This window comes from Heterodontus francisci, chromosome 36, assembly GCF_036365525.1.
Source record: "Heterodontus francisci isolate sHetFra1 chromosome 36, sHetFra1.hap1, whole genome shotgun sequence".
Taxonomy (NCBI): Eukaryota; Metazoa; Chordata; class Chondrichthyes; order Heterodontiformes; family Heterodontidae; genus Heterodontus; species Heterodontus francisci.
In genome coordinates, this window is record NC_090406.1 from 2,514,909 (window position 1) to 2,528,814 (window position 13,906).

Below are 13,906 nucleotides of genomic sequence, written 5' to 3' on the forward strand. Positions count from 1 at the left end.
AGATATATCTGTGGCATCGATCCAGGAGAATGTATTTGTTAAAACTTGGCACAAGGGCCTGCAGACCGTAGGCTAAGGACACAGCTGCTTCATTGAAATGCTGAATTCCAAAACATATGACAGACTGCAATATGAGCATACAGCATTAAGTTCCTGGAACTGACACTGTTTCCAGCTCCTCCCCTTTCCCTAGTACCACCTTAAATTTAAGAAAACTCAGGAACAGTCTGTGCAGGTAGTGGCTGCGAGTCATTGCTTGTGTGAAACAGTCATTTGAGAAGCTAGTGTGAATTTAGTTATTTCACTCTTCATTCTTCAACATGGGTAAGTGTTCAACTCAACTCATTACTTACTGCTTAAAATTGCACTTATAAAGGCCAATTAAGTCTGGCACAGTACATCTCAGTGCCAATTTCAGGACAGATACAACCTGCAAGAGGGGATGATTGACACCTTGGCGCAATGGTTAGCACCGCAGCCTCACAGCTCCAGGGACCCGGGTTCAATTCTGGGTACTGCCTGTGCGGAGTTTGCAAGTTCTCCCTGTGTCTGCGTGGGTTTCTGCCGGGTGCTCCGGTTTCCTCCCACAGCCAAAGACTTGCAGGTTGATAGGTAAATTGGCCATTGTAAATTGCCCCTAGTGTAGGTAGGTGGTAGGGAATATGGGATTACTGTAGGGTTAGTATAAATGGGTGGTTGTTGGTCGGCACAGACTCGGTGGGCCGAAGGGCCTGTTTCAGTGTTGTATGACTCTATGACCTGTCTGGTACTGTGCAGCTCGTATGTGTCTCAGTGTCAAACACCATGAGCAAAAGAGAATGATTTATTCCCATTTGGTGCTGTGCAGTATTTGATCTCCAATACATGTGTTTACAGGACCCAAACAATAACCACACAGTAGGAAGGGGTATGAAGGAAGAAATAATGGGTGCTTGCCAGAAAGGTACAGCGATAATCATGGGGGATTTTAATCTACAAATAGACTGAAAAGATCAGATGGGCAAAGATAGCCTAACTGAGCAGTTCATAGAACGTTTTCGGGAGAGGTTCTTCAAACAACACATTCTGGAGCCAACCAGAGAGCAGGCTATACTAGACCTGGTATTGTGCAATGAGATAGGATTAATTAATGACCTCAGTGAAGTTGCTCCCAGGAGCAGCGATCATACTATGATTGAATTTTATATTCAGTTTGAGGGAGAGAAGGGCCTAAGACTAGTATTTTAAACTTAATTAAGGGCAATTATGAGGGCATGAAAGAAGAGCTAGCTAAAGTGAACTGGCAAATCAGGTTAAGGGATAGGTCAATAGAGATGCAGTGGCAGACATTTAAGGGGATATTTCACACATTCCAATGACAAAGAAAATTCCAAGGTGAGGACCCACCATCCATGGTTAACTAAAAAAGTTAAAGATAGTATCAAACTTTAAGAAAAAGCATATAATTGTGCAAAGGTAGGTGGCAGATCAAAGGATTGGACAGAATATAAAAAACAGCAAAGAATGACTCATGGATTAATAAGGAGGGAAAAATTAGAGTACGAGAGAAAGCTAGCAAGAAATCTAAAAACAGTACGGGTTTCTATAGATAGTGAAAAAAGAAAAGGGTTAACAAAGTGAGCGTTGGTCCTATAGAAAATGAGTCTGGGGAATTAATAATGGATAATAAGGAGATGGCAAATGAATTGAACTGATATTTTGCATCGGTCTTCACCATAGAGGATACAAATAACATCCCAGTATTAGCTGTAAATCAGGAAATGGAAGGGAGGGAGGAACTCAAGAAAATTACAATCACCAGGGAAGTGGTACTGAACAAATTGTTGGAGCTGCGGGCTGACAAGTCCCCGGGTCCTGATGGACTTCATTCTAGGGTGTTAAAAGAAGTGGCTAGTGAGATAGTTGATGTGTTAGTTTTAATTTTCCAAAATTCCCTAGATTCTGGGAAGGTTCCTTTAGATTGGAAAATAGCAAATGTAACTCCTTTATTTAAAAAGGGAGGGAGACAGAAAGCAGGAAACCACAGGCCAGTTGCTTAACATCTGTCATAGGGAAAACGCTCCAAGCTACTATTAAAGAGGTTAAAGCAGGGCACTTAGCAAATGTCAAGGTCATCAGACAGAGTTAACATGGTTTTGTGAAAGGGAAATCATGTTTAACCAATTTATTGGAGTTCTTTGATAAAAGTTCTGTGGATAAAAGGGAACCGGTGGATGTGTTGTACTTAGATTTCCAGAAGGCATTTGATACGGTGCCACATCAAAGGTTATTGCAGAAAATAAAAGCTCATGGTGTAGGGGGTAACATATTGGCATGGATAGAAGATTGGTTAGCTAACAGGAAACAGAGAGTAGGCAAATAAATGGGTCATTTTCTGGTTGGCAAGATGTAACGAGTGGTGTGCTACAGGATTTGTGCTGGAACCTCAACTTTTCACAATTTATATAAATGACTTAGATGAAGGGACTGAAGGTATGGTTGCTAAATTTGCTGATGACACAAAGATAGGTAGGAAAGTAACTTGTGAAGAGGACATAAGGGGGCTACAAAAGGATATAGATAGGTTAAGTGAGTGGGCAATGACCTGGCAAATGGAGTATAATGTGGGAAAATGTGAAATTATCCACTTTGGCAGGAAGAATAAAAAAGAAGCATATTATCTAAATGGTGAGAGATTGCAGAGCTCTGAGATACAGAGGGATCTGGGTATCCTAGTGCATGAATTGCAAAAGGTTAGTATGCAGGTACAACACGTAATTAGGAAAGCTAATAGAATGTTATAATTTATCATGAGGAGAATTGAATACAAAAGTAGGGAGGTTATGCTTCACTTATACAGGGCATTGGTGAGACCACATCTGGAGTACTGTGTACGGTACTGGTCTCCTTATTTAAGAAAGGATGTAAATGTGTTAGAAGCAGCTCAAAGAAGGTTTACTAGACTAATACCTGGAATGGGCGGGTTGTCTTATGAGGAAAGGTTGGACAGGCTAGGCTTGTATCCACTGGAGTTTAGAACAGTAAGCAGTGACTTGATTGAAACATATAAGATCCTGAGGGGTTTTGACAGGGTGGATGTGGAAAGGATGTTTCCCCTTGTGCGAAAATCTAGAACTAGTGGTCACTGTTTAAAAATAAGGGGTCACCCATTTAGGACAGAGATAAGGAGAATTTTTTATCTTAGAGGGTCGTGTGTCTTTGAAATTCTTTTCCTCAAAAGGCGGTCATGATGAAATCCACACCTGCCAAGATTGAGGCATATTCATTTCGTCATATGGAACATTAATTTTAAATTCTGACTGGACTGAAAACATGGCTGCACCTGCATTCTAACAGGACAGTGGCTGGAAACATTTTCTTTCTCAGAGACAGTTGCCTGGAGAAGACAATGGAACTGCTCCCTGATTCAATTAACCAAATGGATTTTGATCACCAGACATTGAATGTGCGAAAGTCAGCATTCCAGCCCCCGACTGAGGATGTCTACTAAGATTGAAAGAATCTACAAAACCTCGCTGGGCATGTTGTCCTGAAAGAAAGAGTCTGCTGGCCCTGGTTTGGTTTGAATTGTGTCCACAGCCAGTTTGAAGCCAGACTGCAACTGAGCTTGAAGAGAGAACATCTCTCTTTCTCTCTCTCTCTCTCCCTGTCTCTCTCTCTCTCTCACGAAAAGAAGAAACTGGACCTGGATTTCAAGAGGACAGAAAACCATTGAAACAAGTTTGTAAGTGTGTACTGTGCCCCAACGAGATGGCAAAATTGAACTGCAATCAAAGATTTTACATCAAACTCAAAAGACAGCTATTGCTTCAAACCTTTCCCTTTGATTCTTCCTCCTTTTCTGTCTCTATCTGCGTCTGTGTTTATCGCGTATGCATGCTAGCATGGTCCCGTTATGTATTTCTAGTAGTTTTAACTGAATTATAGTTTTAAGGTTAATAAACTTACACTTTTGTTTAAATCTAAGAAAACCTGTCTGGTTGATTTCTTTGCCATTACAATTAGAGAGTGGTGAGCGAGGACTCACTGAGAGGGAAGCTAAAAACAGTGTTTTAAAAATTAAACCCTGTCACGGTCAAACTAGGAAAAGGCTGAGAGGGAACCCCTAGACCCCTTTCTCACCTGGTCATAACAGTGGTGGTAGCAGAGTCTTTAATTATTTTTAAGGCAGATAGATTCTTGATAAGTAAGGGGGTGTAAAGTTATTGGGGGTAGGCGAGAATATGGAGTTGAGGTTACAATCAGATCAGCCATGATCCTGCTGAATAGCGGAGCAGACTCGAGGGGCCAAGTGGCCTACTCCTGCTCCTAATTCAGATGTTCATATGCATGTATGAGAAAGGAGAACCAATGCTTTGTTTCAATACACTGTAGATCACATGTGATTCCTGAAGAGCACAAAATAAAGGCAGGGAGTCATTAAACACAATAAGCAGAAAACTGCAGAGGTGACAAATCTGAAATAGCAAGACAACATTTTGGAAGCACATCCCAAATCAATCGGTGTCAGAGGTTAATGTTTCAGCTGCAACCCTTTATCAGAGCCGCCCTAATGGAGAGTTTACACTTGAAATGTGAACTCATCTGTTCTCTCCAGTTACTGGCTGAGGCCTCACTGCATTTTCTGTTGTTGATTATACAAGTTGCTGCCTGTGTTCAGTACATGTCAGGTGAAAGAAAACAAATTCCTTTTTATTCGCTGTGGATAGGCTGGTGAATTACTTTCAACTGAACAAAGCATGTTTGAGATTCCACATAAGAACAGCTATGTGTGAATGCTTTATTCTCATATAAACAGTGTACTAATCAACGCTCTCTCCCCGTAGCCCAGTATCAACCTCAAACTAATCCCCTGCCTCGCTCTCTCCCCGTAGCCCAGTATCAACCTCAAACTAATCCCCTGCCTCGCTCTCTCCCCATAGCCCAGTATCAACCTCAAACTAATCCCCTGCCTCGCTCTCTCCTCGTAGCCCAGTATCAACCTCAAACTAATCCCCTGCCTCGCTCTCTCCTCGTAGCCCAGTATCAACCTCAAACTAATCCCCTGCCTCGCTCTCTCCTCGTAGCCCAGTATCAACCTCAAACTAATCCCCTGCCTCGCTCTCTCCTCGTAGCCCAGTATCAACCTCAAACTAATCCCCTGCCTCGCTCTCTCCTCGTAGCCCAGTATCAACCTCAAACTAATCCCCTGCCTCACTCTCTCCCCATAGCCCAGTATCAACCTCAAACTAATCCCCTGCCTCGCTCTCTCCTCGTAGCCCAGTATCAACCTCAAACTAATCCCCTGCCTCGCTCTCTCCTCGTAGCCCAGTATCAACCTCAAACTAATCCCCTGCCTCGCTCTCTCCTCGTAGCCCAGTATCAACCTCAAACTAATCCCCTGCCTCACTCTCTCCCCATAGCCCAGTATCAACCTCAAACTAATCCCCTGCCTCGCTCTCTTCTCGTAGCCCAGTATCAACCTCAAACTAATCCCCTGCCTCGCTCTGTCCTCGTAGCCCAGTATCAACCTCAAACTAATCCCCTGCCTCGCTCTCTCCTCGTAGCCCAGTATCAACCTCAAACTAATCCCCTGCCTCGCTCTCTCCTCGTAGCCCAGTATCAACCTCAAACTAATCCCCTGCCTCACTCTCTCCCCATAGCCCAGTATCAACCTCAAACTAATCCCCTGCCTCGCTCTCTCCTCGTAGCCCAGTATCAACCTCAAACTAATCCCCTGCCTCGCTCTCTCCTCGTAGCCCAGTATCAACCTCAAACTAATCCCCTGCCTCGCTCTCTCCTCGTAGCCCAGTATCAACCTCAAACTAATCCCCTGCCTCGCTCTCTCCCCATAGCCCAGTATCAACCTCAAACTAATCCCCTGCCTCGCTCTCTCCTCGTAGCCCAGTATCAACCTCAAACTAATCCCCTGCCTCGCTCTCTCCCCGTAGCCCAGTATCAACCTCAAACTAATCCCCTGCCTCGCTCTCTCCTCGTAGCCCAGTATCAACCTCAAACTAATCCCCTGCCTCGCTCTCTCCCCGTAGCCCAGTATCAACCTCAAACTAATCCCCTGCCTCGCTCTCTCCTCGTAGCCCAGTATCAACCTCAAACTAATCCCCTGCCTCGCTCTCTCCCCATAGCCCAGTATCAACCTCAAACTAATCCCCTGCCTCGCTCTCTCCCCGTAGCCCAGTATCAACCTCAAACTAATCCCCTGCCTCGCTCTCTCCCCATAGCCCAGTATCAACCTCAAACTAATCCCCTGCCTCGCTCTCTCCCCATAGCCCAGTATCAACCTCAAACTAATCCCCTGCCTCGCTCTCTCCCCGTAGCCCAGTATCAACCTCAAACTAATCCCCTGCCTCGCTCTCTCCTCGTAGCCCAGTATCAACCTCAAACTAATCCCCTGCCTCGCTCTCTCCTCGCAGCCCAGTATCAACCTCAAACTAATCCCCTGCCTCGCTCTCTCCCCGTAGCCCAGTATCAACCTCAAACTAATCCCCTGCCTCGCTCTCTCCTCGTAGCCCAGTATCAACCTCAAACTAATCCCCTGCCTCGCTCTCTCCTCGTAGCCCAGTATCAACCTCAAACTAATCCCCTGCCTCGCTCTCTCCTCGTAGCCCAGTATCAACCTCAAACTAATCCCCTGCCTCACTCTCTCCCCATAGCCCAGTATCAACCTCAAACTAATCCCCTGCCTCGCTCTCTCCTCGTAGCCCAGTATCAACCTCAAACTAATCCCCTGCCTCGCTCTCTCCTCGTAGCCCAGTATCAACCTCAAACTAATCCCCTGCCTCGCTCTGTCCTCGTAGCCCAGTATCAACCTCAAACTAATCCCCTGCCTCGCTCTCTCCTCGTAGCCCAGTATCAACCTCAAACTAATCCCCTGCCTCGCTCTCTCCCCATAGCCCAGTATCAACCTCAAACTAATCCCCTGCCTCGCTCTCTCCTCGTAGCCCAGTATCAACCTCAAACTAATCCCCTGCCTCGCTCTCTCCCCGTAGCCCAGTATCAACCTCAAACTAATCCCCTGCCTCGCTCTCTCCTCGTAGCCCAGTATCAACCTCAAACTAATCCCCTGCCTCGCTCTCTCCCCGTAGCCCAGTATCAACCTCAAACTAATCCCCTGCCTCGCTCTCTCCTCGTAGCCCAGTATCAACCTCAAACTAATCCCCTGCCTCGCTCTCTCCCCATAGCCCAGTATCAACCTCAAACTAATCCCCTGCCTCGCTCTCTCCTCGTAGCCCAGTATCAACCTCAAACTAATCCCCTGCCTCGCTCTCTCCCCATAGCCCAGTATCAACCTCAAACTAATCCCCTGCCTCGCTCTCTCCCCGTAGCCCAGTATCAACCTCAAACTAATCCCCTGCCTCGCTCTCTCCCCGTAGCCCAGTATCAACCTCAAACTAATCCCCTGCCTCGCTCTCTCCTCGTAGCCCAGTATCAACCTCAAACTAATCCCCTGCCTCGCTCTCTCCTCGTAGCCCAGTATCAACCTCAAACGAATCCCCTGCCTCGCTCTCTCCTCGCAGCCCAGTATCAACCTCAAACTAATCCCCTGCCTCGCTCTCTCCCCGTAGCCCAGTATCAACCTCAAACTAATCCCCTGCCTCGCTCTCTCCTCGTAGCCCAGTATCAACCTCAAACTAATCCCCTGCCTCGCTCTCTCCTCGTAACCCAGTATCAACCTCAAACTAATCCCCTGCCTCGCTCTCTCCTCGTAGCCCAGTATCAACCTCAAACTAATCCCCTGCCTCGCTCTCTCCTCGTAGCCCAGTATCAACCTCAAACTAATCCCCTGCCTCGCTCTCTCCTCGTAGCCCAGTATCAACCTCAAACTAATCCCCTGCCTCGCTCTCTCCCCATAGCCCAGTATCAACCTCAAACTAATCCCCTGCCTCGCTCTCTCCTTGTAGCCCAGTATCAACCTCAAACTAATCCCCTGCCTCGCTTTCTCCTCGTAGCCCAGTATCAACCTCAAACTAATCCCCTGCCTCGCTCTCTCCCCGTAGCCCAGTATCAACCTCAAACTAATCCCCTGCCTCGCTCTCTTCCCGTAGCCCAGTATCAACCTCAAACTAATCCCCTGCCTCGCTCTCTCCCCGTAGCCCAGTATCAACCTCAAACTAATCCCCTGCCTCGCTCTCTCCCCATAGCCCAGTATCAACCTCAAACTGATCCCCTGCCTCGCTCTCTCCTCGTAGCCCAGTATCAACCTCAAACTAATCCCCTGCCTCGCTCTCTCCTTGTAGCCCAGTATCAACCTCAAACTAATCCCCTGCCTCGCTCTCTCCCCGTAGCCCAGTATCAACCTCAAACTAATCCCCTGCCTCGCTCTCTCCCCATAGCCCAGTATCAACCTCAAACTAATCCCCTGCCTCGCTCTCTCCTCGTAGCCCAGTATCAACCTCAAACTAATCCCCTGCCTCGCTCTCTCCCCGTAGCCCAGTATCAACCTCAAACTAATCCCCTGCCTCGCTCTCTCCCCATAGCCCAGTATCAACCTCAAACTAATCCCCTGCCTCGCTCTCTCCTCGTAGCCCAGTATCAACCTCAAACTAATCCCCTGCCTCGCTCTCTCCCCATAGCCCAGTATCAACCTCAAACTAATCCCCTGCCTCGCTCTCTCCCCGTAGCCCAGTATCAACCTCAAACTAATCCCCTGCCTCGCTCTCTCCCCATAGCCCAGTATCAACCTCAAACTAATCCCCTGCCTCGCTCTCTCCTCGTAGCCCAGTATCAACCTCAAACTAATCCCCTGCCTCGCTCTCTCCGCGTAGCCCAGTATCAACCTCAAACTAATCCCCTGCCTCGCTCTCTCCCCATAGCCCAGTATCAACCTCAAACTAATCCCCTGCCTCGCTCTCTCCTCGTAGCCCAGTATCAACCTCAAACTAATCCCCTGCCTCGCTCTCTCCCCGTAGCCCAGTATCAACCTCAAACTAATCCCCTGCCTCGCTCTCTCCCCATAGCCCAGTATCAACCTCAAACTAATCCCCTGCCTCGCTCTCTCCTCGTAGCCCAGTATCAACCTCAAACTAATCCCCTGCCTCGCTCTCTCCGCGTAGCCCAGTATCAACCTCAAACTAATCCCCTGCCTCGCTCTCTCCCCGTAGCCCAGTATCAACCTCAAACTAATCCCCTGCCTCGCTCTCTCCTCGTAGCCCAGTATCAACCTCAAACTAATCCCCTGCCTCGCTCTCTCCTCGTAGCCCAGTATCAACCTCAAACTAATCCCCTGCCTCGCTCTCTCCCCGTAGCCCAGTATCAACCTCAAACTAATCCCCTGCCTCGCTCTCTCCCCATAGCCCAGTATCAACCTCAAACTATTCCCCTGCCTCGCTCTCTCCTCGTAGCCCAGTATCAACCTCAAACTAATCCCCTGCCTCGCTCTCTCCTCGTAGCCCAGTATCAACCTCAAACTAATCCCCTGCCTCGCTCTCTCCCCGTAGCCCAGTATCAACCTCAAACTAATCCCCTGCCTCGCTCTCTCCTCGTAGCCCAGTATCAACCTCAAATTAATCCCCTGCCTCGCTCTCTCCCCATAGCCCAGTATCAATCTCAAAGTATTCATTTCCTCTCATTTGTTTTGACAATTACTAATTCAATTATTACCCAGAAATCACTAGGATTTCGAAGCATGATCATCATAAATGATACGAAATCTCAGAGGAATATTTTAATTTGATCAGTGGATTGTCCAATCAGTGACTCCTGATTTGAATGAATTTGCTGGCCAGGGGATGAGCTAAACATATATCATGCAGCTCTGTTTCACTGTCCAGTCAGTTATTACTGCACAATCCTCGAGCTGCTAAATCATCCCATCAGTAGTTACAGTTTGGACAAAATCACTGCAGGCTCCTGTTGAGGTTTGATACTCTCCCCAGGCACTAAGGAAGGTTGGATTGTTCTTGGGGACAAATTACTTCACTCCACCGTGAATATAGAAAAATGACTGTGAAAACTGAGAATAAAAAGCAACCAGAATAAACAATCTGATTCACATTTTTAGCTGGAAGCCGTGTACCGTTTGCAGGAGGAGTCTCTGCAACAGTCGATCCACAAACTGGCCACATTAATCTAAGTAATGAAGCCAAAGCTCAACTGACCAATCCAATCATCACCAACTTGATCCCTGCCTTTTATATCTTTGTGTTGTGCATTGGACTCCCAGCAAATGCACTGGCTCTATGGACAATGGCTGCAAAAATCAGGAAACCTTCCACCATCTTCCTGATCAACCTGGCGACTGCAGACATCCTCCTGATTCTGATGCTGCCTTTCAAGATCTCCTACCACCTCCTGGGCAATAACTGGCTCTTTGGTGAGGGTCTCTGTCGGATAATGACCGCCTTCTTCTACGGGAACATGTATTGCTCCATCCTGCTGCTCACCTTCATCAGCATTGACAGATACTTTGCTCTGGTCCATCCATTTCTCGCCAAGCGTTTCAGGGACAATCAGTTTGCCATTGGTACCTGTGCTGTAATTTGGGTGATGGTTATTCTCTTTGTTTTGCCTTTTCTTTCTGTGCAACAGACCTTTGAGATCCACGATTTAAATATTACCACGTGCCATGATGTGTATGTAAAGGATAAGCGGAATGTGTATTTCTATTACTGGTTAGTTGCTGTGGTATTAGGGTTTTTATGTCCTAGCCTCATCACAATATTTTGTTACAGTTTTGTAATCAGAGCTTTAATGGTTAATGTAACCAAGTACAAAAAGGCTGTAAAAATCACTCTTTTAGTTCTGTTTATTTATCTAGTGTGTTTCACTCCCAGTAATATAGTGCTGCTGGTACACCAATGGATTCCTGATCTCCACACATGTTACATGTTCTTCCTGTCTCTCAGCAGCTTCAACAGTTGCATTGACCCTTTCCTTTACTATTATATTTCTGATGAATGTAGAAACAAAGTGAAGATGATGATCTGTTTCCAGAACCTTGGTGCCAGAGAATTGAATTTGCAGCCGTCCACGAGGCTAGAACTGATTTCTCCCATAATTTCATCACCTACTTCCTCAGGGAATTTGTGCAATGAGTATCTGAGTGATTCAGATAAGGAAACTCTGAAGATGAAGCGTTAAAGTGTCGTGAGCTGAATCTAGGCAGGGCAGCAGTACAAATGCTGCAATTCTTCCCATCACCTCATGTTCGGGAGGGAAAATCTGGGCGGCTCATTCTCCATTTCAAGAACCCCTCAACTGGAAATATAGAATCACTGAGTAAGGGGTGGGATCAGAACAGGCTGTGATCTTCCTGATGTTAATCAGCTGCTTGGCCTTCAATATAATGTTATGAATATCGGCGAGGAAGCAAGTGCCCAATGCTTGCGACTCAGTACCCAACATAGAGTTTATAGCCAGGGATTCCTGCAGCCATCTTTATAAACTAGACAGCTGTACACCTGAATCCTCCACTGGCAATCTGACACCAACATTTACTCCAAAATCTATTTGAATATTCCATTAGGTTCAGATACAGTACGATGTAAGGAGACTCTTATGTCGAGCAAAAACATCCACAGGGACCTGTTGTGCCGAATGACCTGTTTCTGTAAATTCTGTGTAATTCTATGAATACACCACAGTTAGGGTTAGGACAAATCTGGGGAAATGCCCAGTGAAGGAATTTACTGTTATTAAAAGTTGTCTGGCACTGATTAGCTTTTGAATTTGTAGTTTTTAAATACTGTAGCCCAGAAGCAAAGAACAGTTGAGAATACCATTTTCATTTGTTCCAATTCTTTTAAAAAAATTATGAACATGGAATTATATAATAGCAGAACCAGAGTCTAACATGGTAACATTGGAAATTGAGCAAATTGGTCAAAGGTTCATTTTTTCTACAAAGGCGACTTAGTATTGTGATTTTCATTAATCTGTTTCACTTTTTGCAATTATAGAAAAATTCTAAAAGTTGGAATGTTGAGGCTTGCTGCAACTGTAATTTGTTTCTGTTTTTGTTTTCATTGAGTGTGTGTTTCAATTGCAGAGAATATATTGAAATCGTCATTTTTTTGAAAAGAGAGCAACCTTGTTAATTCTGGTCATGTTGTAAATGCTGTCATCTGAAGTTAGCTTTAGTTTGAATATACATTTCCGTTTATTTATTCGAGGGTCGTCTGTGAGTCCTCAGTAAATAAGTGAACTTTAAAATGCTTCATAACCAAAAAGATCATTGTTGATATTTTACCAGAATAAGTTTTATCAAAGAACAGCAATAGATTGTGAGGCACAATTTGTCCCTTCTTATGGTTTCTGCGCTCTTAAGGGTGCAAGATGCTAAAGTTACAATAAAAATCCAACATCCAAACTGGGCCCAGATTGTAGCTTTGAACCTGCAGGCATGTCACTGCAATGTCTCAGAGTTGAGAAAGTTTATACCCTGACACATTCCAGACAGTATTTCTTAACGAGGTAATTGCAAGATTTTATTCCAAATCCTTCATACATTACAAAGCTGAGAATCAGGATGTTTAGAGGAGCATTTCTGGATGTATATTATTATTGGCCCTTCATCATTGTTGGGTCAATGACCTGGAATTCTCTTCCTAAATGCATTGTGGGATCAATTTCACCTAAATAACTGTAGTCGTTAAAAAACATCCACTGCCATCTCAAATCAAGAAGGGATGGTCAATAATCCCAGCCTACCCATGCTGCCCTAGACACAAATTAAACATATTTAGCCTTTCAACGAAAATTGCACTGAACAGGAGAATTAAACAGGAAGTGGGGGCTTATTACATTTCCTGCTTCCTTCAGACTGGATCTCTCGGTACAAACAGGCAGTGTCAACCCCCACTTTGCATCCACAACTTTAGAACTAGGAAAGAGTTAACTTGCATTTATATAGCACCTTTAATGCCCTCTGGATATCGAAAGTGCATTAACAGTCAGTGCTGTACTTTTGAGGTGTAGCCATTATTTTTATATAGAAACATGACACAAGCTGTTGGGGCACAGCAATGAATGAATGTTGGCCAGGAAACCAGGGAAATTCTGTTCTTTTTAGGATCTTCTCTGTCTACCTGAAACCAACCGGTTCAGTTTAAAATCTCACTAAAAAGCAGTTGAATGAATTGCTGCAAAGACTCACTCATCCACAGTAACTTTGGCAGATGAGCTGCAGAAACTGGACAGACAATGTGAAGGGCAGTTACACCATTATTGTGGGGTTTTCGTGGAAGTTACAACGGACATGCAGGAGAAACCTCACAGAATTTCACTCCCTACATTTCCAACAAAACAGCACTTGCTCAGCACCACACTGAAAGCTCATCGCCTGGGCTTAAACCCAGAACCTTCGGACTCAGAGGCAACAGCATCACCTCCTGAGCTTGAACCTATTCACAAGCTCTTGACTGTTCTTTTTATGTGGAAATGACACTGAAACAGACCAATCAGCATGAGCAGTCTGTTTCCTCCAATATTCACAATGGTAATGCAGGTATTCAGAGTGACAGAAGTTGGGAAGTGGTGTCCCACAAGAATCAGTGCTGGGACCACTGTGCTCACAATTTACTTTAACGTTTTGGACTTTGGAATCAAAAACACAATTTTTAAATTTGTGGATGATACCAAATGGAGGGAAGTCAAAACTGAGGAGGATTGTAACAAATTAGAAGAAGATATTGATAAACTTGCAGAATGTGTATATAATTGCCAAATGAATTTCAATACAGATAAATGTGAGATAAATACATTTTGCTAAGAAAAAGGAGGTCAAATATTACCTGGAAAATAATCTAAATGGGGTAGAGGAGCAAAGGGATCTGGGAGTATAAATCACAAATTCAAAGCAGTGATGCAGGTAATAAGACCAAAAAATATAAACTAAACTCCAGGATTTATTTCTGGAGGGATACAATTGAAAAGTTGGGAGGTTGTGCTAAATCTCAGAATTGTTACAGTG

At 45.1% G+C, this 13,906-nt stretch overlaps 1 protein-coding gene across 1 annotated transcript; it reads left to right on the forward strand.

Annotated features, from left to right (window-relative positions):
• Positions 1-224: 224 nt before the first annotated feature.
• Positions 225-12,245, forward strand: LOC137351335 (proteinase-activated receptor 3-like). The gene is made up of 2 exons (XM_068015775.1): positions 225-324; positions 9,998-12,245. Exons 1-2 carry the CDS (start codon positions 321-323, stop codon positions 11,074-11,076), a joined length of 1,083 nt encoding a protein of 360 aa, XP_067871876.1. The 5' UTR covers positions 225-320; the 3' UTR covers positions 11,077-12,245.
• Positions 12,246-13,906: the final 1,661 nt, after the last annotated feature.